Source organism: Stegodyphus dumicola, chromosome 4 (genome assembly GCF_044657685.1).
Source record: "Stegodyphus dumicola isolate Sdum_Otavi_A_Nest chromosome 4, ASM4465768v1".
Lineage (NCBI taxonomy): Eukaryota > Metazoa > Arthropoda > Arachnida > Araneae > Eresidae > Stegodyphus > Stegodyphus dumicola.
Window position 1 is genome coordinate 178448559 of NC_140771.1, and position 27601 is coordinate 178476159.

Sequence of the window (27601 nt, forward strand, 5' to 3'; positions counted from 1 at the left end):
TCTCCATTTCAAATAAAAATTCTTTGAATTGGCGATGATTAAGAGCTTTAGCTAAAATGGAGTTGATAATGGTAATTGCTAATTCCATTATTTTACAAATTTCTTCCGGAAATGTTTTTGCACTAAGCGCTTCTTAGTGAATGATACAATGATAAACAAGTATCTCGGGATTAATTTTTCTTTCAAAATAGCAACAAATCCTTTTCTTACGCCGGTCATACTTTTGGCCCCATCTGTTGAAATCGACACAATTTTATCGAGGGGAATATGATGTTTATCCATACACTCAGTTACAGCATTGGCGATATCTTCTCCACATGTCTGACCTTTGAGTGGCAATAATCCTAAAGATGCTTCTTTAGGACTTGAATGGGACACAAATCTTACAAAAAGTGAAACTTGCACTGTATCATTTAATATGTTACAAGAATTGTCAACTGCTATTAATAAAGCCACATCGATAGGCATTTATCGCACAAATGAAAATAGTGGTGCACACGTCGCCTAACAACGAGATTGTTTATTTCTCGAGTTACAGTTCTGGATTGCACTCGCAGACGCGGAGCGGCGTAAATGAGACACTTTACCGCTTGTAGCGCACGGCACCGTGACCGTGAAGTTTAGTCATAGTGCAAGTGGTTAAACTCGATGTTCGTTACGTATTTTTACAACAATATAAAATTTTAATTACTTATCTATCTTTTTACGCAAACAAAAAATTATACATGTTCTCGATTTATAGAAGAATTTTAATTTATCAAAATAAGATGTAATTTTTTTCTTACCAAGTTTTTTTTAAATGAAAATATTATTGCTCCTTTGTACCAGAGCCGCACTTAACCCATTAGGTGCTGGTGTTGCGTTGACGCAACAGTCAAAATAAATGCGTATATAAATATAACTACCTAAGATATTTTATACAAGCAGATGATTTTGTGTAGGGAATATTATGAAGATTATTTCTGTAAAAAATATTTGCCTTCAACAATAATTTTGTTTATAATAATTAATCTCATACTTTAAGCAAAATTTTCGACCGAGTATTTTTGCTGAAAATATTTAACGAAAGAATCGCCGTCTTTGTGAGTGATCTATTTTTAGCCAAGGTCACCGTTTATCAGAACATTACATCAGTCAGATGTTTATATTTGTGTTGGGAAGGAAGGGAAATCAGGAGTTGCGTTGACGCAATGTCAGCAGGAAACGGGTAGTCAATCTCCTTTTTCACTCATTCCTTTCAATGTTCTGGTTCATATTCTGGTTGTTTAAAAATGCCTAGAACGAGGTATCGTACATTAGAAGAAGCCCTTCAAAGATTTTTTGATGAAGAAACAGATGATGATAATGTTAATAATGACTAGAATGAAACTGATGTTGTTGTTGTTCCCCCAGAAATTGCAGAGACTAGTGACGAAGAAGAAAGGAATGGCAATGTTTTAAATAATGATAATGATATTTTACCAAATGATACTGCTGGGGAATTGAAATTCACGTAAGAAGTGAGTTTCAGCCTTCTAAAAGCAGTTATAGTCATACTAGAAAGTTTAAAAAGCAGAAGACTGAAATCTTGAAGTGGATAAAAAAGGAACTGTTAGTTATGTCTCAGGAAGAACATGAAGAAAGAGATAGAAGAGAAATTATAAAAGACAAAACACAAGGTAAAAAAACTAGTGCACAGATTTTCGATTTTCTTTTTTGGTTTAGACATTTACTGTCTTCTCGTTGAACAGACAAATATATACGCTCAGAAAAAAAAAAAAAAAAAAGACCAGAATTTATTGCATCTGAAGCCTATATGAAAAGATTTATTGGAATATTATTACAGGATATCATTCTTTACCTCAAGAAAAAATGTATTGGTATATAAGGGCATTTCTGTTCCTGTTGTACAAGAATTGGTATCACGTTTGCATTACAGGAATATGAAGCAGAATTTGCCTTTGACAATAGTCAAATTGACATTACTGATAAATTATATGAGGTGAGACCGTATCTAAACTTACTAAATATCACCACTTTTTACTACTGGAAATATACTCTTTTAGATTTCAGACGCGAGAATGCATTATTCCTTTTGCAAACTCCTATTGAGAGTGTAGAATTAGCCAGAAATAGATCAGCAACAGGAAGACCTAGTAAATTCAGCATTCAAAAACCATTGCATGGAGATGGTAGACATTTTATCGTAAAGTCCGTTGATAACAAAAGACTTTGTTGTAAAGAGTACCAAAGCCAGACTGTTTATAGTTACAGCAAAGTATGTAATGTAGCTTTACATCATGATCATAATCAAGCTTTTCATGCTTGAATCTTTCAAATGAAATAATCTGTATTTTTAAAAGAAATAGAATGTATATTTTAATATTAAATTAATTACAAGTAAAGTGATTTGTAGATTTATAAAACGCTATACAGCTAAAAAGTAATCCTGTGCTCCACTCAAAAGAAACATCACACGAGTACAATCCTACTCACTAAACATCCGTAGTCTTATTCTGCTGACGTTGCACGAACGCAACACTCGCTTTTTCCACAAGTAAGAGCATTTTTTAAATTTTCAATGTAAATTTATGTTATTAATGCTTAATTTAATATTTGTTATTATTTTCATGAGAAAAGAAACATTCCTTGTAGTTTTGGCGGTTAATGGGTTAAGGAGCCAAAGAGCCACATGCGGCTCTGGAGCTGCACTTTGCCGACCACTGCTCTAATCATATAGCCCTCCTGTCTTTGCCATATTTATATAATCTAACCTAATTTAACCGGTAAGCAATAATACAGAATAGTGAGAGGCTTAGGAGATGCCCGTCCCCCCTAGGGCGGAAAAATGAATGATGGCGAGGAATGGAGGGTTAGAAGCACTTCAGGATTAGAGCGATTTTCTATTTATGTAACTTTGGTACATATTTTCCCTTTATATAATAAAAAAAGAAAAGGCAAGTAAGGAATTTAGTATAAAATGGAGCTTAGGTTTTTACCTCAAACCCTATTTATTTCTCTATTTATTAAACAAATTAAAACTTGTTAGAGGAACTTAAAGGATGATGGGTGAGGGCGGCAGTTTTAGCTTTTGCCCCACATCAGAAAAATCAAAAGGTCCGGTGCAGGAGGAAGGTTGTACCAGATTTGCAAGTGCTAGGTCAGACAAGATCTGTAGGTCATGAGAATATGGTCTGTGAGCTTTGTGTTGGTGCTTCATCTCATCCCGCATTTGTTTATTAGGATTGAATTCTGGTGATTCAAAAAGCTAAGACATCAGTTAAACCATGGGAGCTCAACCTGTGGGCCACATTCTGTCTGCCAGGTGTCTGCTTGTGACCTGTAAATCTGGGTCATATTAAAAAAAAAAAAAAAAAAAAAAAAAAAATCTGGGAACAATACACATTATACATAAAACAACCATCAAATATGTATAAGGAACATCACGCACTGATCCTGCATAGCATGGCAGAACAATGATGTGTCATGCAGTATTGTAAAACTGAGTATCGACCAATCTGAAACAGTCTCGCATTGTTGTCACTTTTACTACTACCATTGTGCGGTTGCTTCCTTTGTGTGCATTATCGACATGTGCCTCTAGAGATTTTGCAATCAATGTTGTAATGTTAATGAGAATAAAAGCTGCTCTAATTGAATAATTTGTCATCAATACCGAGTTCCCCCCCTTTTTTTAAGTGCAGTGAAGGTTAGTAAAACCAAGCTTTTATTCTTTTTACTCCCTTGTGCAAAGTAAAGGAAGTATTGTAATTACGAAAAATTTTGGGTATCACATTTCAATGAAAATATCCATTTTGACCCCTATCGAATGCAATTTAATGATGTTTTTGCATGACAAATGTACTTATAAGGAGAAAATAAAGGACTCTTTTTTCCCAAAATGAATCAAAAAATTGATTTAAAAATGGATTCAAAAGAGATTTTTTGATTGCATCTGTACATATGTACATATGTATCTCGCAAAACTCAAAAACGAGTAGCCTCAAATCATTAAAATTTTGTGTATAGGGCTGCTATAACATGCAGTTGTGCACCTCTCATTTTGGTTGCAATCTGATGCACCAAAAGTATATATATATAAATATATACCCATTCTGTTACTCGGCTCAGTGAGCTCATTTTTTTATTCTTATATATTGGTAAATTGTGCGGTTTTTTTTTTTTTTTTTTTTTTTTTTTTGGCTTTAAAAATGATTGAATTATTATGTCTTTATGCCTTTAGTTAATCTGAATGCAATATTTGTAAAATTATTAACAATTTAAAAGTTGTTTAAGTATGGCTAAGCCTAATTTTTTTTACCATAGAAGCCATATATGTTTACATTTGAAACATAGCAGAATAGTGAATTAATTCTTTCTGCACTATCAGTGTCTTTTTGCCAAATGAGACCAAAAGGAAACTGACTTCTTGCCTGCTGACCAAATTGCTTGTTTTTGCGTAGAAATTGTAATTTTAATAGTAAGAATTGTTTTAACTATATTTGGTGCTTTATGTTTTTCTATATCTTGAATTGCTTTGCCGCAAAGTGAGAACTGAATTAGTTGAATGAGAAATATATCTCCAATGGAATTCAAGGAAATAAGTTTAAATGAAATGCAGGGAAAAATGCATGTAATTTAATATTTCATACAAGGAAGTCATGTGGTATACACATCAGCTTTGTATATTAATGGTTAATAGATTACATTATCACACAATAAGTTTGTTTCACCTTATTCTTTGAAAAGGAGCACATTAAGCAACAAGGACATAAATATATCTCATTTAATAACTTCTTTTTTTCTTTTTCCTCTGCAAACAAAACCAGACATCACTAAAATTTATCATTTTAATTTTTGAAATCTGACCCTGATCTAATAAATATGTTTATTTTTCATATACATTGTTTGCTTTAATAATAATAATATAATTGGTTGTGTGCCCTGACAGGAAATCTCATATCCAAAATCTGGCCTAGTTGTTTAAAAAGTTAAGCCCATGAGCCAAACCATGACTTTCATAGTATGCTGTATAATTAATTACCACAAATTCTACTGATACCCATTAGAATAATTGTCATGTGGTTCCTGCTCCAAGGTATAATGCTGCTACTATTGGCCTGTACATATTGAACAATTATTCAGTTAGAAGATAATGTACTGTTACACAACCATTAATGCACTGTAAAAGAAACCTTGATTCACTGGACCTGACAACTTTGTTTTTGTTCCAGAATCTAGTCATGTTAGTTATATGCCAATTGAAGTCATAACTGAAGATGGTGTTGGTTCATCAACACAATCTTCAAAGCACATTGCACATTATATTTATAAATATTCTAGCTCTTTAATAATTATATAAATTAAATAGCTTGTGATTACACAATAAATAAATGTAATTAATGAGAAATTTTCTTTGCATAATAATTAACCGCTGATTCTTGATCCTAGAATAAAAATGAATATCTTTGTACTTTTTTTAGAGTGGCTACTGAGATGAATCACCAAAAATATTGTCCCCATTCTGTAATGTGATTATTTCAGATATCGCCAAGGTCTTTTTCTATTATTGTTTTAAAAATTACCATATTTTTTTGCTTAAATATGTAGGTTATTCAGAAAATAAGGAACGTTTCCGCCTGACGTTGCTAGGCGCGCGCTGATCACGTATATTTCGGTGTCTGCATGCTCGGCATCTCAGTCCGCTTCCAGCCATCACAACTGGAACATTTCCACGCTGCCCGTTTTTTCGATATTCAAATTTAAAATGTGCGCTGCAATTGAAAATCCCGCCAGTTGTGAAGTGCGGTCTGTGATACGGTTTTTGTTAGCAAAAAACCTAAAACATATGGAAATTTATCGGAAAGTGTGTGAAGTGTACGGAAACAACGTAATGAATGAAAGTTCAATCCAGAAATGGCGCATTCAGTTTAAAAATGGCCAGACTAACATTCACGATGAAGAGAAGAGTGGACGCCCTAGCATTGTGACTGACGAATTAGTCGCTAAAGTTGATGAAAAAATTCGTGAAAACCGCCGTTTCACAATAACGGAGCTTTCTCCTAGTTTTTCAAAAGTTTCACGGACTTTGTTATTTGAAATTGTTACACAAAAGCTAGGCTACCGCAAATTTTGTGCAAGATGGGTGCCGAAATTGCTTACAGACCACCATAAAGGTCAGCGAATGGGGGCAGCTTTGACATTTCTGGAGGCCTATGACAAACATGGTGATTCATTACTGGATCGAATCGTAACTGGTGACGAGACGTGGGTGAGACACGTGAACTGCGAGACAAAATTACAGTGCATGCAGTGGGGACATAAAAGTTCCTCCAAAAGACCAAGAAAATTTTTGCAAACCTTGTCACCAAAGAAGATTATGGCGACTGTGTTTTGGGATAGGCAAGGTGTGCTTCTGATTGATTTTCTCAAACGTGGTACCACAATAAACTTTGGGCGGTACTGTCAAACTTTGCACAACCTTAGGAGAGCAGTTCAAAACAAGCGCCGAGGAACGTTGACGTACAAAATTTTGTTTTTGCACGACAATGCCCAACCTCAAGAACCGCACTCAAGAATTCCTTAATTCATTCAAATGGGAGGTTTTTCCTCAACTGCCCTATAGTCCCAGTCTTGCACCTAGTGATTTTCATTTGTTTCCAAGAATGAAGAACTGGCTAGCAACACAGCGCTTTGACGATGACAAGGAGCTGCGGGTGCACGTCACTGAGTGGCAGAGATCATAGGCGGCAGAATTCTATGACGAAGGAATTTCAAAGATAGTCCGCCGCTATGATAAGTGCCTCAATTTGTTTGGTGACTATGTAGAAAAGTAGAATTTTAGTCACTCTTTCTGGTGTATATAATAATTTTTTTTTTTCCTTGTACTTATTTTTTTTTTTTTTTTTTTTTAATTCCAAAATGTTCCTTACTTTCTGAATATCCCTTGTATTATATAAATTTCTATCTAAATTATATAATTATTAAGTTGTTTTTTTTTTTTACTTACGAGAGAAAATTTCCATAAGTGAGTAGGCAAATGAATTTGAATTTCTTTTCTTATTTTAATAACAAGGAACTTATGATTCATTCACTAATTTATTTGGTACCTTTAAATAAAAATGAGTATTATAAATAACAATTTTCGTATGTGAGTAGGCAAATGAATTTGAATACCTTTTGTTATTTTAATAGCAAGGAACTTTTGAGTCTCCCTTTAATAACTTGTTTGGCACCTTTAAATAAAAATGTATTTTTTAAATAAACAAAAAAAGAATTATTAAAAAAATATTCATTCTTTTCATAGCAGCATACATATGAGGCAAAACAAATAATCAAAACATAAACACACAAAAACAAAACATCCATTTTCCTTTATTTTCTTACATTTTTCATAGTAATGTGAAATATACAGGGTCTGTCCAGAAAGTAATGAGACTGGTTTCTTAAAATTTTCTAAAGATATTTGAAAATAATTTTATATGCACTTATTCTTCAGAATAGCCTCCTCCTGCATTAAAACATCATTGCCAGTGTCTCTGCCATCCACTGATGCCTGTTGAAAGTCTTCAGCTGGAGTTCTGTTCAGAATGCGTGCTACATTTTTTCTGAAAGTTCTCCAGATTGTCGAAGCAATGACCTTTTAAGCTGGATTTTAACTGAGAGAATAGAAAAAAGGCAGGGAGATATTGGGACTGTATGGTGATTGGGGTAGGAATATGACATCATGTTTTGTCAGGAACTGAGTCACTTTGATAAATGTGTGCACGGATGCATTATCATGGTGCAGAATCCAGTTGTTTTTTAGCTCCGGGCTGTTATAAGCACGCACGCTTTGGTTCCTCAGCTTTGAAGCACTTCCTTGTAAAAATCTGCATTACTGTCTGTCTAGGTGGCACAAACTCTTTGTGCGTTGATGTCAAAGAAGGCAATGAGTGTGGACTTCAGTTTTAATTTGCTTACTCGAGCTTTATTTTGGCGAGGAGATCGGGGCATGCGTCACTCTGCACTCTGTCTCTCTGTTTTAAGATCACACTGAAAAATGCATGTTTTGTCACAAGTCACTTGCTTCAAAAAATTATGGCCACTTGTTTCATACTGCAAGAATTCCTGCGAAATTGATGCAGGGTTAGTCTCAGGTGTAAGTTTTTTTTTTTTTTTTTAGTTGATTAGTATGGTTTTTTGACATCTTGATCTCTTTATTTGATATCCTGAAGAGCTGAAATGCTGTTAAATGTAAGAAATTAATGGAAATTAAAAATCAAAAGACTTTACTGCAGCACAAACTGATTTTTGAATTCTAGACATTTAATAGTGTTGTTCTAGGTCAAATTAAAAAAATAAATGGCTCTAGAGGGAGAAAGTTAATGGCTGTGTCGTAAATAATGATTGCAGGTACAAAATGTGCAGTCATGGAAATTGCTGAATGGCAGAGGCGCGCAATGAACTGGAAGTTGATCTGTCAGCACTATCCTCATCTTCAGGGTAGATGTTTTTATTTTATTCGGCTTATAATCCCTTACTAAATGTAGCGTTTCATCTTGATATACTCCGATATGATTTAAATAAATTTCCTCGTCATTATAAATATCATGAATACGTATAAAATACTTTTCTGGTTGCAATTTTCTAATTTCGACTATGCGTAATGTATGCTTTATGCATGTGCGCATTGAAAGAAATGTTTAATAAAGTAAACAAATAAATATTAAGTTTTTTTTTGGGTAAATTTCAGATTAGATCATAATTAGATATAGATTTCAGATTAGACCTTTAGATCATAATTGCTCTTTATTTCATAAATTATTGTTTCATATTTTTAATTTTACAATTTCTGCATGCCATCTTACTAAATTTAAATTGCTGATCTATAATCCGGAAAAACCGATAATCCAGAATTGGCTAAGTCCTGACGAGTCTGGATTAAAGACTTTTGACTGTATAATTCAGAAGATTACTCTGTTTGAACTTTACACATCACAAGTACATTAGTTGCTAACATTTGCTTTACAATCATGCCAAAATTTTCCTAGAACTAAAATTGCAGAATAATGTTTAACACTCAAAATAAAAATTCAAGATAAATCCATACACGAAACTGAAAAACTTCTTTGTTGAATAAAACCAGGATATCTTTGCTTGAGGCAAAACTCAACATAAAGTAGCATAAATAAAGTAAATTAAATACTTACCTTTCACTTATCTCTTGTTTCTTTGGAAATGTACCATTTTTTTTCAAATAAATTCTTCCCAGATTGGGAATGCATTAAAGTCAGTTTTTCTTATTTGGCTGATGATTTCCGTGGTCACTTGCATTTCTGTAAACAATCCCATTTCCATATATACTTTCACTGAATGTGCAGAAATTCTGGTGTAACAGGCCACACCATTGATATCTAATCTGTCTTAGGAGATCTCTGATTTAGCCACACTGAATCTGGTGCTAACTCTGACCTTATATCATTTCATATTTATTCTTAGTACTCATATTAGAGAAATAAAATTAGCAGTTTCTTCTGTGCAGTCTAAGCACAAACAGTTCTTTAGAATAGCAGAAATCTAATTAAATCTGAATTTTGAAAATTCTAAAAGGAAGAGGAAACTCATTGAAAAGGAATTCAATTTGAAAGAGAGAGAAAATTATTCTTCGAAGGTACATTGTTGAAACATTAACAAATTAGGAGATGTAAAATTGAAGATATTTTCTTGCAGGCGGATACTGCATCATCAACTGTATTTCCACTCTACAATAAAGTAGAATTTTGTTCACAAAATTCATATACATATCCTCTTACAATATACGAAATACATCTGATTCCTCTTTAGAATCTAAAGCTATCTGCTTCAGAGATCGGGTTGCTAAAAATGAAGCAGAGGAAAGACCATACGTAACTGTTTTCAACTTGTACATGCATATTTCATGGCTGGAATTGTATCGCCAAAGTATCAATTGATAATTCTAACCTTCATGGGCTACCATCACGTGACGATACATCTTCTCCTCATCGGCTGTGAAAGCAATTTTAGGAGATCGAAAATTAATCAAAATCTTAAAAATATTTTTTTTTTTGTAATTTCGGACCTACCTCTAAAAGAGAATTCAATGATATACGTTTTCAGATTTACAGGATGCATCAAAAACTACTCTTAATTTTGTCGTTGTGCTAGAAGGTTTAATGACCACATTATGAGGAAGATAAAACTTTTCTGTATCCGATCTGTTAGATAAATCGTCATTAATCACAGTCATATGCCCTAATTGTTCATATTCATGTATAAAATCTTTATACTGTTTTTCAAATTCCAGATTATTTTTGAATTTTCATTCCATGGAACACAACCTAGAAATTGTGGCCGGTTTTGAATCATCCAACTTCAAATGCGATTTATAGAATGGAAGTTTTTCAACAAATCGCCCATCTGAATTAACAGAATGAGTGTTTTGAAAATGTGATTCACAAAATTCTTCCTCAGCTGTCAGAAATCCCATCTTCCCAACATTGATGATATCCTCCATTTCTCAGTTCATAATCAATATTTATATTATCTTCTAGCTTTATGAAGTGTAAATTTGCTGTTTTGGGGCATTCCATATTCCAACCTTTCTCACAATCACCCAACAGAAACTTGTATTTTGAGCTACAGGATCATTTTTCGAACCATATATTTGGCCACTTCTTAGGATGGAGAAAAATTAATCAGCTCCTAAATTCAAATCAATTTCTTTGGGTTGAGCAAAGTTCGGATCTGCTAACGGAATAGATTTAATGTATTCTATATGCTTTACATTAGTGACTTGTTCCGGCAATGAGAAAGTTAACCTATCCAAAATGTATGCGTTAACATCAATTATTTCACTATTTAACCTTGATCCAATTTTTAAACTAATACAGTCGCGAGTCTTGGAAGCCGGCACTCCACCAATTCCACGCTAAAGTAACCTTTGATTCGTTCTTTTTAACCCTAATCTTCAAACAGCTCGTTCAGAAATAAATGAACTTTCATTTCCTAAATTCATTTATTATTTAATTTTGATAGTTTCGCGAATGGACGAAAATGCGAGTGCGAGAACCGTAGGCAAAATCGCCGAGTTGCAATTTTCAATCGCATTACTGACAACTACCTGACCTTGACCCTTGCATGGTTCATTCGAAATTCTTTCTAAAGTGCTTTTGTTTGGCGCTGTTAAAAGCTGTACGTTGTTAGCTTTATCATGCAACAAACTATTATCTTCATGCGTCTTTGAATTACACAAATTACACTTTAAATGTAAATTACAGTTTTTGATTAGATGTGATTTTAAACATAAAAAACACAATCCTTGTTTTCTCACAAAGTTCTTTCTAGCAGTAACATCCAAATTCTTAAATATAACACATTTATATAAAGCATGAAGTCCATTACATTTCGAACATTTAGTATTACTAAATTTAGAATTCTGTAACGTTTTAGAACTAACATTACTATATTTATGAATGACTTTAACTTTTGCTTCTTCTTTCATAATAATTTCGAGAGAAGAACACCTTAAATTTAAAAATTCAAAAAATGATTCCAGTGTATTGAAATCATCTTCCGCTGTTTTCTGTGCCCATAACTTTTGAGTTTCTGAATCTACCTTTTGAAGCAGCATAAATATTAACCATGGATCCCTAGAAGTTGCTTTCTCACCAAGAGTTTTCCGAAGTATCAGCTAAGCCATAAATTAACATTGTCTACCTGTGAAATACATGTTTGATCCAGAAATGTTTTAATTAACGATTGTACGATTTGTTTCTTTTTATTATACCTAGCAAACAATTTTGCCAATACTTCTTCTTCATAAGAATTATATGATAACGGAATATGTTTAATTATAGAAACTGGTTCATCAGCAAGCGATCTGATCAAATACTGAAATTTCTGTATATTTGATAAAGAAGTATTATGCACTGTTGCAACAAATAACTCTTTAAAATTCACCCAGTCATTAAAATTATCCAGTTACCCAAAAAAATAGGAATATTCAACTTCAGTAACTTACTAATACGGTACAAAGTCTGTAATCTAGACTCGTCATTTATTTTATTAAACATTTCTTTAAACACGTGCATGCATAAAGCATACATTATGCGCATGCATAAATTTTGTGGCTTTGAGGTCTGGATTATACATCATCCGGATTACGGACTTTGTACTGTATTAGAATTTTCTGTAACATTTGGCACATTAGCCACATTCAATAAATCTAACAAATTTTGATCCTGAAGTTTCAAACTAAAATACTTCAATTCAAAATCTACAATTTCTGACTGCTGTTCTGGTAATTGGGCATCAAATTTATCAAAATCTGAATAAATAATTTCCAAGCGCTCCAGATGCAAAATTACTTCATTTTTAGATAAATCGGAAGTAATACTAATCTGAAGCCTTGTGAAGGCCGCTTTTGCCCTACCACGCAGTCTAATTACAGTAGCTTGATCCATAATAAGTAATCTAAGTTCAAAATATATATAAAACTTCAAGAATCAAATTCAGATGTAAATTGAAATAAAAAGCACTTATCTGTACTTTAAACTGCTGACGAATTCCCAATCTTGCCGCCGTACCTCCAAAATTGTTTACGTTCCTCGTTTTAGAATGCCGCTGAAATGGATGATGTAGTTTCGATTTTAAATATCCTTAATAAATTCAACCACTCTCGGTCTCTTTAAACCAAACTGCATACATTTAATTATATAACATTCACACATAAACGTTTAGTGATAATTCAGCAATACAGATAAGCAATAAAATAAGAATTACAACAGTTACAGGTCAGCTACGCTTTTAGCAACCAAATTCTTCAGACGACAAATCTCAAAAGTGTGTTGCTAATGAAGGGCAACGAAAAGTGGAAATTAATTCCATAGGCGTAGAAGTAAACAGGAGATGAAGCACAGAGTAATGAAACATTTAGTAACTAGTGGATTTGTTTATTGAAACAAACTTAAAAAAGATGCTTAAGAGAAGGAAACTGATATAAATTAACTAAAATATCTGGAAAATTTTCAAATTAAAAAGAAACATAAACATTTTGTTGTTTAAAAATCAAAAGAGAAACACACCAAAGTGAAACTAAAAATAATAAAGAAAAATGTTGCATTTGGCATATATTTAGACAAAAAACTCAATTAATTTCAAGGGCATACAGCTTTCTCTTCATCAGAAGCAAAGAAATTTGCAAGGCTGGAAAGCAGCATGAGTAACGATTCTATTGCAGTGTGCATAGTGATTCTATTGCAGTAAAGCAAACAAGAAGGTAGCACCATCTGTTGCCAAAATTAGTAACGCGTGTCAGTGTGTTTGAGGTATATTGGCCAAACTAATTGAGTGTTGAAGAAAAGGTGGCATTAACAAGTCTTTGATAGCTAATCATAGTTAGGAAATTTAATCATAATTTTGACTTTGGGTCCACGAAAATTATCCAAAAAACTTCTTACGTTGGTGAATTAGATTTTCTTGAAGCTTTTCACATTCGCAAAAATTTAGCTTGTTTAATTACTGACTTTAAGTCCAAGCCAGTCCTTCCTAATGCTTTTAAAATTCTGTTAACTTAATTTTTCAATTTTCGTTGCTAATTTTGCACACATGGTGCTACGTTCCTGTTTGCTTTACTGTAGTAGGGTATAAATAGAACCGTTATGCCCGCTGCTTTCATGTCTTGTAAATTTGCTTGCTCCAAATGAAGAGGGACCTGTTTGTCCTCCGAATCGATTGAGATTTTTGCCTAAATTTATGCCAATTACTGGGTTGTTTCTTTACTATTTTAAATTTTGTTGTTTGTTGTTGCTATGGAACGTAAATGTTTTTAGTCTTTAATGTATAATTATATCAATATCATAAATTATATCTGCTGTAAAATGTTCTTTAATCCTTTTTAATGGATATATTTTAGAAATTAAAAAAAAAAAAAAAGATCACATGAATGTATTATGACTAATGGTATCTAACTACGTAATTTAATTTTTTGCAACTAACTGCTCACCCTTAGAAGTTATCTCCTGTCCTTAATCCTTATTGTGGATTCAAGATACACACACGCGAATACAAAAAGTAAAACTTAAGGTTAAATTTTATTCGTTACTTTTAATGAGATTTCAAATAATATGAAACAACCTCTGATGTTTCATTATTTTAGTGCCTTATTAAAACTTTATATTAAATGCTCTGCATTAACCTTTTGACGCGCGGTGCTCGCGCCTTGAAACCACGTAGTTTCGAATTTTTTTCTCCTGTTCTTTCCGAAATTTTTGAGTGAAAATCGATTGATTACCGATCTTTTACTTCTAAATAACACAAAATCATACATGTTTTAGATCTTAGTACTTCAAATCGGATGCCTTTTAAAATTCGTTTTCACTGAGATAAAATAACTTCCTTTTATTAATATAAAAACTTTGAATTTCAAAAGGTAATCATCGCACATCATGATTTTTATCACAAACAAATAAAAAATAGTAATAGTTAAACTGCATATATAAAAAAACCCTCTATATGTATGGCATTTGTTTTGTGGTTTCAGGGCACGACCACTACCCCACTAGAGCATTGTGTCACAGTGCTCTAGAGGCTCGGTAGTCACGCCTTGAAACTACTGCTCTTCACAGTGGCGTTTGCTTGCTTCTCAAATAGGAATGTTTTTTTTTTTTTTTTTTTACCCGGATATAGATAAGGGGTTTTGAAACCACAGAGTTATTTTATTACTAAATAATACATGCACCTGCTCGGTAAAAAGGTCTTTCTTTTCCAGAGACTTTTCTCTGACCTCAACACACTTGCTCCCTAAGCTAGTATTGTGATTTTATAAATTATTTCATGTGGTTTAAATTTAATGTAAATATACTTTGCTATAATTAAAAATGAAGTCCCTTAAAGTTTTATTTAAATTTAAAATATTTTCTGAATATTTTGGGACGAAATACGAACAAAATAAGTATGAATGGGAAACGGATGATTTGTACCAAAGCCAAAAAGACCAAACACTCTCCCATTAACATAAAAAACCACAAATTTCCTTTTGCAGATGAAAAGAAACTAAGTAACGCTGGACATATACCTGTGAAATTTAGATCCAGGCAGTGAAACCTTATAGAAGATACATGTGTGAAACGTGCAATGTGTGTCTATGCGTGTGCCAAAAAGACAAAACATGCTTTGAACAGTGTCGCAAAAAAAAAAAAAAAAAAAAAAAAAAAAAAAAAAAAAAATTGTTCTTTGAAATTGGGGGGGGTACTCCTTTTTTTTATCCTTATTTTACTGAGTTTTTTTAATCCATTTAGCCAAACGTCCTTATTATGTAGGTACTTATATTTTCACTGCTACAGAAAAATTACATAAACTTTTATTTTTTCTGACAATTTACTTTGTAAAATAATGTAAAAAAATTATATATAATGCAATTCTTACGTACATTTTTTAAAAATTCATAAATTTTGTCATTTATTGGAAACGCCCACGAAGAAAGGTAAATTTTTTTTCCCTACTACCTCAGTAAGTTTCAAAGTCCTAGACGCACGGTGGTTGCACAGTGCGACCACCACAGAACAATGGGCAAGAGTAGATTTTTTTTAATTCATATATTCTTTGCCTCTACGATCATAATATTCAATTTCTACAATTTTTAGTTAAAGAATTTATAAAAATAATATCGCATGCTTCAAAGGGTTAACTGGGTTACAACTTCAGCAAATTTACATGAAGGTATGATACTAACTGGGTCAAACACACAGTGAAGAATGTTAGCTGCACTTAACTTTCTTCACTTGCCAACATAACCAACGTCAGGTGTTCATGTGTGTTCTGGTCAGCGAACTCTCTGTTGTTAAGTGTGCAGCAGCAGTGGTAGCAGCCAGTTTTCTGTAATGATTTATGCTGATTATTATTTTACTTTATGGTTATTAAACTTATGTTCCATTGCATAAAATTTGCATATACTAACATAAAGTGAACATTTCTATATTAGGTAGATTGGGACATTGTAAGTTTTACTGGATCGCACAATCAGCATAGATGCAGATGGAATATGAACTGTAATCCTTTACCAGAGTTGCCAACTCTCCCGATTTAAGCGGGAGACTCCCGCTTTTCGACCGCTCTCCCGCCAACCCGATTTACGATATATTTCTCCCGACTTTTTCTTATTCTTAAAATTTCTCACGACTTTTATGCAACTTGGCTTAATACTTTGTTATATGAATAAAAACAAAGTGCTTTTGGATGTCTGAAAGCAATTGAATTATTCTACATTATATCTAAAACAAAACCTTGCTAATCAGATAGCTTCTGCTTTGTGAGTGAGAGCATTATACGTATCCAGAAACGTCGTTCTCCAGTTCTCCAATGGGCTTCGAGCTCCACTGCGTGTCAGCTGGCATATATTAGCCAATGAGGACAAAGTAAGTTGTTATTTGGACGTGCTTTAGTTATTTCTTTCATTTTGTCCAGAGTTGTGTGAGTACACGTGCCTTAGTGAAATACTCGTGTACGTTTCAAAAATCGTACACAGTTTACTTTCATTCCATTATTTCCTCAAAGAAATGTAATAAATTTGCGATGTGTACCGCCAGTCGTTGCGATTTTTCGATTTCGCATGGTGGAAGGGCGGATGTTCTCAAACATGTACATACGCAAAAACACAAGGATAACATGAGTTGTTTTTAAAAAAACGGAAAATTAAATTTTTCTTCGGAAACAAAGGACCAAAAAGTTATTAATGCAGAATGTCTGTTCTCTGCCTTTTTACTGGAGCACATCCTGCCACTGAATGCATCGGATCACGCTGCAGCTTTATTTAGAAAAATGTTTCCCGATAGTGAAATCGCTAAAAAATACTCAAGGTGCAAGAATCAAAACAGGATCAATTGTTAAAGAAATGGGTTTGAAAAATAAATCTTCAGTTATTGATAGCATTAAAACAGCTCCTTTCTGCCTCTGTACGGATGGAAGTAATAATACTGATTCAAAACTGTATCCAATTGTTTCTTTTTTTGATCCAGTGTCTTCAGAAATTGATTGCAGTTTACTTTATGTTCCTACTTTAGAAGGACATTTGACAGGCTTTAATATAGCACAGCTAATTATTAAAACTTTAACAGAAAATGCAGGCCCTCTGGATAATTGCTTAGCACTTGGTGCCGATAATGCACCAGTATTGGTAGGCTTGGAAGACTGGTGTTGCAGGCATCTTAAGAAACGGAAAATTCAGATTATGAGGTGCACCTGTCACCTCTTAAATTTAGCAGCTGAAAAAAGGGGCAGCTTCTTCACCCATAAATGTGGATGAACACATCGTTGATATTTATTATTATCTTGAAAGGAGTTCTAAAAGGAAGGAAAAATTGAAACAATCCATCCAAGTCTTCATTCAAGTTTTCTAATTGTAACAGCTGCATAACAGCAGTTTACAATTAGAAAACTTGGATGAAGTTATAAAATCAGCTAGGATTGACACCCAGTGGAGTTTAATTGGAAAAGTGAAAGGTGCTGATGGAACTGTAAAATATAGTGAACTGTCTAGAATTGTGTTACCATCTTGACAGTTCACTATAGTAATGCAGAGTGTGAGAGGATTCTCAGTGTTGTGAAAACGAGGACTAAATTTAGATCTAATATTAGTGATGACATATTCGAAAAACTTTTATTAGCGAAAACAGGCCTACGTGGTAATTGCTGTGAACAAAATTACGAAGTTTCTTTCTTAAAGAAAGCAAAATCTGCCACTGTTTATAACATTTGTACGAAAACTAAAGTGTCTTTTTTTTTTTTTTCCTTAAACGATGCAAGTAATAAAAATGTTTTTTATGTGTAAGGTATTTTTTTGTTGCTTGCATTTAAGAATTAGTTACTATATAAAGTTAATTCATTATTAAAAACTATATTTTTATCATTTAAAAAGTCTTTTTAACATTGTGAAAAATCTCCTGATTTCTTAAAAAAATCTCCTGATTTTTGAGTGTCATAGGTTGGCAAGTATGCTTTACTGTTCCCAGCAGACTTTATTTTTTACATGCAGCTCTTGTCAGTGAACTTTACAATTCGTGTCGTCCCCTGGTCTATCAGTAGCTGAGTGGTTAAGACTACTGAATACTGCTAGTCTGGGCTCAAAGCCAGACAAACAAGCTAGCTGCATGGTTAATTTCCATGATTTTCCTCATGTGTAATATGAATACAAGCCAGTTTCCCACAGAAAGTCCTCTATGTAGGTATGCCTCCTCTTAGGCAGACAGCACTCGTGATATTTAAATAATCTAACCATGTCATCACCATACCAACATAAGACCATAGGAAGTTTTGGATTCCCTCCTGCTTAGTAACATTCTCGATAGTTGCTGTGGTTTCTGCACTTATCCACTGGCTTGGTTCTTCACACTCATATATGAGTTAAAATATCTGGACTTCAGTGGATTGATGCAGTGTATCGATATGGATGATTTTTGAAAATTGACAAAATATGCCCTGAATCAAGGCATTTTTTATATTGTATGGTTAATTCCTTCATCTTTAAGAAAGTTGTGTACCTGATAAAAAAAAGTATTTTCTATTACAAAGAAATATAGTCAAAGAAGAAAGTTGATTGAGTATAGAGATGACAAAAACTATACTAATTGTATAGTGTAAGAGTATGTAGAAAACGCTTACACTATTGTGGGTAAAAAACTGTTTAATGAAATGTAACAAGCTTTTACCTCCCCCCCCCTCCAAGTAATAGTTCGTAATCCGAACGTCCATTATCCGAAATGATCTATAATCCGGACCTCAAAGCCACAAACTTTTTTTTTTTGTATCCTTTACGTATGCGCGTAATGCGTTTACACATGCATGTTTAATGTATAATGGACGGTATAAACTAGGCTAAAATTATCTTTACTGATTCTAAGGCATTTCAGTTAATGTTGCAGATTGTGCTGTTCCTTTATCTTCCTTTAATTAGATCCTGCTTATTATTTTTTGCAGACTGTTAAAGCAATTTTATAAAAATTAAGCTTGAACTTTTGATTATGTCGAAAAGGGTTTCCAATTCTGGAGCTGCTAAAGGATCTACAAAGTGAAAGCATGTTTCGATGTCCATCAAACAAAGAGTGAAATTGCTGCAAAAAATGGATAAAGGCATATCCATCTCAAAATTATGCGAGGAGAAATGACATTGGAAAGTCAACTGTATATGACATAAGCAAAAAGAAAAAGGAATTTTTGGTCGATTCCGACACCCCACTTGCAATGAATAACAGAAAAAGGGTTCGTTATGCTAAAAATGACGATCATGACAAAGTGATGATTTGAATGGGTCAGACAGAGTCATAGCGAGGGCGTGCCATTGACGGGTCTAGTATTGCGAGCGAGTCTAATATTGCAGCGAGGGCGTGACATTGATGAGCTAATGGCTCAAGCCAAAATATTTCATGAAGAAATGAACTTAAACACTGAATGTACATATTCGACAGGTTGGTTAGCCAAATTTAACCTTTTAACTGTCATGCCCGAGATTATCTCGGGCACAGCACTGGTGTTCGAAAATGTCACGCCCGAGTATTTCTCGGGGTAATTTTTTTTTGAGTGCATTGTATTGTCATACCCGAATATATATCGGGAGATGTTTATTTCGGCTACATTTGGTTTTTCCAATAAAAAAATTTGACAATTTGTGTATCCAAATCATCAAAATAACTTGACAGTTAAAGGGTTAAAAATCACTATGGTATAAGACAATTAAAAATGTCAGCTGAAGAAACTCGAGTTGATACTGAAACTGCTGAACGATTTGCAGGTGAATTCATTGAATTCATTACTAGTGAACAATTATCTCCAGAACAAATTTACAACTCTGATGAAACTGGTCTTTTCTGGCAATATGTACAGCGAAATACCTTGGCAATCTCTACAGAAAAGGCTCCAACTGGTGTCAAAGATTCCAAAGCGAGACTAACAATTTTAGCTTGCGCAGATGCTGCAGAAATGCACAAGTGCAAACTTTTCGTAATCGGAAAACATGCACGACCTTTAGCATTTAAAGGAGTAACGATTTTCCGCGTTATATATAGTGCAAATAAAAGAGCATGGATGATACAAGCGTTGATGAATGATTGGTTTGAAAATCATTTTATACCTGAGTCTTAGCAACATTTGAATTCGGTTGGTTTACCTGATGACTCAAAAATAGTCTTGATTGTTGACAACTGTTCGGCGCATACCACACTTAAAGTTTTAGTGAAAGATAATGTATCCATGTTATCCTTTTCTCCAAACTGTAGGCCTATCATTCAGCCTTTGGATACGGGAATAGTGCACACGCTGAAATGCAAATATAAAGTAACATTTTTTAAATCTATGTTAAATTTCTTGAACAATGGCAAGACTATTCAAGACTTTTTGAAATTTTTTAGCATTAAATTTGCTGTGTGGAGCATCACAAGATCGTGGGAGGATGTGTCTCCAGATACGTTAAAAAATGCTCGCCATAATTTATGGCCAGCTACCATATTTCATAGTGAGGACGATGAAGATGATAGCAGCGAATTTGGAAGTTTTCGGACATCGCAAACTAAAGGCAAAATTTTCCAGTTATTGGATTTTATAAAGAAATGTGGAGAAGCGGTAATAAATGAAGATGATATAACATAAGTTTTTTATTGCGACGACAATGTCCCAATCATCAATCAATTAACGGATGGCGAAATCTGTAGTATGGTTCTAGACTCATTTCTGGATCCGATAGTGAAGAAAGTGACGGAGAGGTTATTGAAAACGAAAAAATTTCTATTGACAAGTTAGTCGGTGTTCTCGACAGCAATTACAGGACTTTAACAGTGGAACTTTGTAACTGAACAAGAAATTATATCTGTTTATAGAATTAAAGAGAAAGTATTAGCACAAAATATGAAGCAACTTAAACAACTTACATTGAAAGAAATGTTTAATAAAGTAAACAAATATATATTAAGCTTTTTTTTTTTTTTTTTTTTTTTTTTTGTAAATTTTGATACTCTTTAGATAATATTTGTTCTTTATTTCATAAATTACAGTTTCATATTTTCTGCATGCCATCTTACCAGTTTTAAATTCATGATCTATAATCCGGAATCGTCGAAGTCCCAACGAGTCCGGATTACGGACTTTGTACTGTACTGTTTTTTGTGTTTTTCAGTTCAAAAATTTCATGGTGGGTTTTTAGTAAATAAGCATGAGTTAGGGTCCCCACAACACGCTTTACTATTTTTACAAAAATGACTGTCCATCTGTGTATATGTGTTATAATTTTCTCGTCAATAATAATACAAATTTTAAACTTTTAATTTTCCATATTTAAGCTTGCTACATTCATATGAAGTGTGGGTTAAATTTTGGGTAAGACTGGACAACCAGAAGTTATATTTTACTTGAAGCTCCTAAAGGCCTTTTTACACCAGGGGTACTTTGAGCTGAAGAAATGCGCATGAACTTGACTACTCCACTAAAGAGAAAGAAGAATAAAAGAGCACTTAGTTATTTTTACTTCCTGCCAACGTATATAACATAGGTAAGGGAGGTAATGTTTTTGGCCCAAGAATTCAGTAGCAAGTTTTTTTTTTTTTTTTTTTTTTTTTTTTTCCCTTCTTACAATGATGTTTATTTATATATGTGGACAGATTTTTTTCATTTTCATGATAACTCATGTATGAAACTTCCAAAAATTTAATTTTTTTGTATATAAGCTTTTGACATTCATATAAAGTGTTGATTAGATTTTGGATAAAAGTAGACAACCAGAAGTTGTCTACTTGATTGAAGCCCATAGTAGTTTTTAATGAAAGCTGTATTAAAATATAATACAAAACTTTTAAATTTTAATATTATAAGATTTTTATATCAATGGGAACAGCATATTAAATTTTAGTTAAAAATGGTAAACTGGAAGTGATACTTTACTTGAAGCTATGAAAAGACTTTTTGTAAAAAATATGATAATATCCAAAATGTCTCAGATTTGGTATTTAAAATAGGTATGTGATTGAGCACAACATATTACATTTATCAGGATTAAAGGTTAATCATTTGGAAATATGGAAATGTAATAAGAATAAGCTTATTCTGAAGGTGAGCCCATAATTAAATGTATTAGCCTGTCCTTAATTTTGTGTTCGTTTCACTTTCGTGTCAAGTCACTTGAATGCATTCAATGAAAGAATGCTGCCACCAAATGTTATCGCTAAGTATTATTAAAAAAAATGTTAGCAAATATGAAAAATATCTGGCAACAATTAATACTCTGTTGGGAATTTTAAAATATGCTGATTTTTAAAACTTTTGTGATTTTATTGTTGAATTTTATATGGTGTGAGTGTGAAGAAGGTGAGATTTAATAAATGGAACTAAAATGATGAATAAAACCTTTGATCATCTTTTGAAGAAAACTACACATATCATAAACTTAAAAAAGACAGAAAAGGAAATCTGTAGCAACACTTCATACTCTATTGGGGAATTCTGAAGATGTGCTGCTTTTAAAAATTTTGTGATTGTTGTAGCAACTCTTAATACTATATTTGGAATTCTGAAGATATGCTGCTTTTAAAAATGCTATTACTCTTAAGTAGTAATTCATGAATCGAAAACACTATATATCCAAAAGATTAATATACTTCTTGTCAGTGTGATATTTTCAAATTAAAGTATGAGAACAGAAGTGTATTTTAGCACATACAGGTACCATTGTCTGTTATATATGGAAGAACTGAATAGGAAAAAGTGAGTAGTGTTTATAATTTATAATGAGCCATAAAGTTTGCAAACAAATTTGATTTTATTTACAAATGATCAACTGGAAGTTATAATTTACTTAAACCTTGTTGCTATTCCTCCAATTCTATGTTAAGAAATGGAATTTGCAGAATGGCAGTGAGAGGGGTCATGTGTTGGCCATATCAGATTTTTTTATGAGGTATTAAAAGACCAAAACTTGTATCTAATTTTATCATCCAGACAGAATATAGTACTTCTAAGGTGTACTTAATCTTTTACATGTGTTCGCTTGCTGAAGAACAGTGATAAGCTAACATGTTAATGTCATAAGACTTTTTCCTAGTTTTTTTCCATGATGAACAGTCATACATTTGTGCCATATCGATGTTCCATTGTCTCACGGAAATATTATCAGCCTGATTTGGAACCATCTGAAGCTTATTTTAATTATATTGTTTAATAAGAGTATGTTTATAAAATATTATATGTCAGGTTATTAATGCATATGTGTTTATTTTATACATAAAGTATTTAAATGATGTAGATTTATGGTCATGTTGTTTTATTTGTAAAATGCTTAATTTTTACATTTAGATTTACAAGCATCATTGGGTGGACCACCAGTAGAGGTATGCCATTAATCTTATATTATTAATTTTGTTTACAAAACTTGCTTTTGTATAGAAATCTGATGGTCTGCTTTAATTTTATTTTTTATAATACAGGGGGGGGCATAAATGATTTATTTGTTTTGAAAAGGCTGTATTTTCAAAAGTATTTTACGTATACACATCTAAGATATATGAAAAGAACCAACTCACGAAGTTTATACTCCTCTACAAATATTCAATATCTGCCCCTTTGGTGTCATGACACACATCCAGATGATAATCATGCTGATTCCATATATTTTGTAGCATTGTTGTCCACATCCTGTCGGTTGACCAGATGTTCGGGATACCATAAAAACTGTGTGGAAGATTTTGCATCAATGGTTGCACTTCAGACTGTACCATATGTAGCTCCTGCTACAGTTAAAGCCAGAGGATTAAGCCCATCAACTAAATTTTGTGTGTCAACATGCAAGAAGCATTGGAGGACAAAGATTTTGCCACCAAGTTATTATTTAGCAATGAAGCAACATTCCACTTATCCAGGAAACTTGGTGAAAAAAACTTGCTGAGTTTGTGGTTCTTTTCGTATATTTTTCATGTGTGTACCCTTAATGCTTTTGAAAATATAGCCTTTTCAAAATGAGTGAATCATTTGTGCTAACCCTATATTAACTGTATTAAAAATTGTAAAGTTTTTATGTCCTTAAAATTGAGCTATTGACCATAAAATAATGATAATGTTGCTTTTTTTTCCCCCATTCAGTTTATATTTCTCAGTCTTTTTTGCTATATTGCTTTGTATTATGTGCGATCAACTCTATATTGACCAGGGGCAGATTAATCAGCTGTGATTTCCTTGGCTGCTTTTTTTTTTTTTTTTTAAATGATAAATTTGTTATTGTGAAATAAGGAAAAAAGTTACTGCTACAAACCAAAAGTTTGAAGTATAACTGTTGACTGAAAGTACAGAAAGGAAGAAAAAAATGTGTACTATAACAGCAGTGATAATAGATGATATGTACTAGATGAACTCGGTCAGAAAAGAAAAAGTTTTGACTTTTTGATATGAGTTAAAGCGCAACGTTTAAATTCGCATTTTACTATTATTCTTAAATGCCATTTCTAGCTTAGTTTCATCATATCTAATAATAATTTATTTTTTTGCTACATATAGTGTGTGTGTTTTTTTTTTTTTTTTTTCTCTCTCTCTTTTATTCTGATTTAATTCACATAACCAAATGAATTAATTCTCATTCTACTTCAAAATACAGTTAAATTGTTATTAGTGTTTTCTGTTAATGTGGGTTCTATTTTTTTTAAAACTATCCGGGGATTAAACTTAACTAACTGTGAACATTGTCACCTATAGTGCCCCCATTAATGAGGCGTAGACAGGGTTTGGGCAGCCATTAAAATAGAATTTACATGATTCTTGAAAGTCCTTAAGAGACCTTAGGTTCTCTGGAAATGATTTTTAGTTCTTAAAACTCCTTAATTTTGATAAAGATTGACAAACGGTCCTTAATTCCTCTTATGTCACATTTTCATCTCTTTTCTGTGATTCCCATTTGGTGTGGGAATTAGGTACATGTAAAAGTATGGGGGACACCAGCGATGTATCATGCGTCAACTGGTAATGTCTTCAGAAAGGAAGAAGGGGGGGGAATTTGAATAAATAATGAAATTTAAACCATGCAGCACATAATTTATATACACATCATGTATATCATGTATATTACATATTGATGTAATATACATCACATATTGATGTTGTAAACAACGAGAACTAACAGCCATCCCACAGTAAAAGTTTTAGAAATTTCTGATTGCTTTTCATGTAATCTTTCAAAACAAGTGTAATAAACAGTGTACTATCATATTTTGTAATGAAGAAAAGATTCTTAAGCCTCAGTATTAACCTTATGATCATGCTTCGGTCTCCTGTGACAAAAACGTCACCTTCGTGAAAGATGTGAAAGGTCTTCTAATTTCATAAAACTTGAGCTTAATGAGCTTCCACTCCTTATTACTTGAAAATTTTTCATGGATAAGGATGAGACACAAAATATGGCTTTTGGAAAGGGAAAGAATATTCTGAAAAATGTCTGTTGGGAAATTAAACAGGGTTCGTACGGTCCTTAAGAGTCCTTAAAAGTCCTTAAATTTTTTGAAATCGATTTTTGGTCCTTAAAAGTCCTTAATTTTGGTCAAAATCAGTGGAAGGTCCTTAATTTTAATCATCTGAAATTTCTCTCTGTTTTTACGACTGCCATTTTGAGTGTGAATTAGCATTTTGGAGCAATTTTTGGCAATTCACTGACGTATATGGTTATCTTTTGAATGGGTTCATGGGTTATAATTTGTTTCTATTTTTAATATAAATGATGGGATACTCGAGTTTCTAAGCAAAAAGTGAAACATAAGCATTTCGAAATTCATTTTTTCTAATAAAGAGCTCTTAAACAACTTTTCGCTTTTGGGGTTGTAAATTCTTTTATTAAATGGTTCTAAATTTGACAACTTGTCAACATTCTGGCGATTTTAAGATCAGTTTCTGTAGAAAATTTTTAATTCCGAGATATGAGAATTTTTCGGCGATTTTTTTAAAACATCATAGCATTGATAAATTTCATTAAAATAATGGTAATATATTAGAATCATATTTAAAAAATAACATTAAAAAATTTTTATTCTTCGCTGTCATATTATAGAATTTCATTTTGGCAACTTATTATACAATATTTTAAATCTCAAAAATAAACAAGGTATATAGCTATAAAGCATAATTTACGAAACAGCTCTTAATAAAAGCAAAATTAGCTATGTAATTAATTAAAATGTCTTCTTTTTAATATTTTCATAGTAAGCGTTTTTCCCATGTAATTGTCTCAGATTATTCATAATTCTCAGAATATGCATCAGTTTCTCCACAAAATTAATTTTACATTTCGTGAAATATGTGACAAAATGAAAAATGTCTCCATGGTATCAACATATCAACACGTAATGGATGCATTTTACAGAAAGTTTGTGATGAATTTCTTACGTTTTGGAGAACATCTGGAAGAACAATGGAAACATAATATTTGAATGTTTTACTCCTGATACTAAAGTCTTTTTTCTTAACATGTTTATCTTCCTTTTATTTTCTCTACTTTTCACTAGACAAAAGCATGGAAAATATCAAAAATGCTTCTAATCTTATCACTTGGGCAGGCATTATAAAAAGAGATTTTTTTATTAATAAAGAAATTGAAAACTTACAATTTAAAAGATTCATCCAATGTGTCTAAATGCATCGTACACAGAGCTGGTGCTATGCATTTTCCCACCTGATGCAATCTCTGTGTATCCTAAATTCTGCTGCCTATTGCCTATCTAAATTTTGCTTCCAATGCCCACTCTAAATTCTAAAAGTTTTGCTATTTCTAGATTTTGTTGTTCTGTGTGTCACTAAATTCTAAAAATTCTGCCATACCTGCTCTGTAACCGGCCTTTACCATATATATTTCATATTTCTTCTGAATGTTCATAATACTATAGAAATAAAATTAGCCGCTTTTTCTGTACATTCTAAATGCATTTAGTGTTTTTTAGAATAACAGAAATCCTTAATTAAGTCCAAAATTTCTAAAATTAAAAGTAAACACGTTGAAGAAAGGAACCGAATACATAAAGAAAATTATTCTTCAAAGATATGTGCGGTTATTATTATGTAAATTACCCAATTGTTTATCATTTCAGCCTTTACCATTTCTGTTTCCTCATATGATAGAGTTACTGAGCCAGATTAAATTTAAATTAAATTGTATTATCTTTGACCACTAGTCCACATTTTTAGTTTGAATTTGACTGTTCTCGTTTAATTACGTCACCGTGAGCTGTAATTGACTTTGTTAGCATCAAAACATGCCTTTATATTCTAAGTTCTTTGTCTGATATTGTAGTTACTTTCAGATACAGTAATAATTTGCTTCACGTCTACCGGGGGGGGACTATTTAACTTTTACTAGATCAAGTAAACCCTCATAGTACATTGTGGAGAAGTTAGGAGATAAAGCAGACAGAAACTAGCGAGAACATTGGTTTGCATATTGAGACAAATTTATAATTATTGTCAGAAAAGATCAATAATTAAAGAGAAGAAAATGGATATAAACTAGCCAAAATGTTTGGGAAGGCTTGTAGAGACATTAGGTATTTTTGAAAGCAGGAAAGATAAAAAATTAACAGCGTCTTTGCCGGGAATCGAACCGCGGACCTCTGGAATACCA

General features: G+C 32.6%; 1 protein-coding gene across 3 annotated transcripts in view; it reads left to right on the forward strand.

The window, feature by feature from the left end:
- Positions 1–27601, forward strand: part of CstF64 (cleavage stimulation factor subunit 2 CstF64) — a 174360-nt gene that overhangs the window by 53199 nt on the left and 93560 nt on the right. For all 3 annotated transcript variants that reach the window (XM_085815840.1, XM_085815839.1, XM_085815838.1), the window contains exon 4: positions 23308–23342. In XM_085815840.1, coding sequence (XP_085671966.1) covers positions 23308–23342 — 35 coding nt within the window. The remainder of the gene's footprint in view (positions 1–23307; positions 23343–27601) is intronic.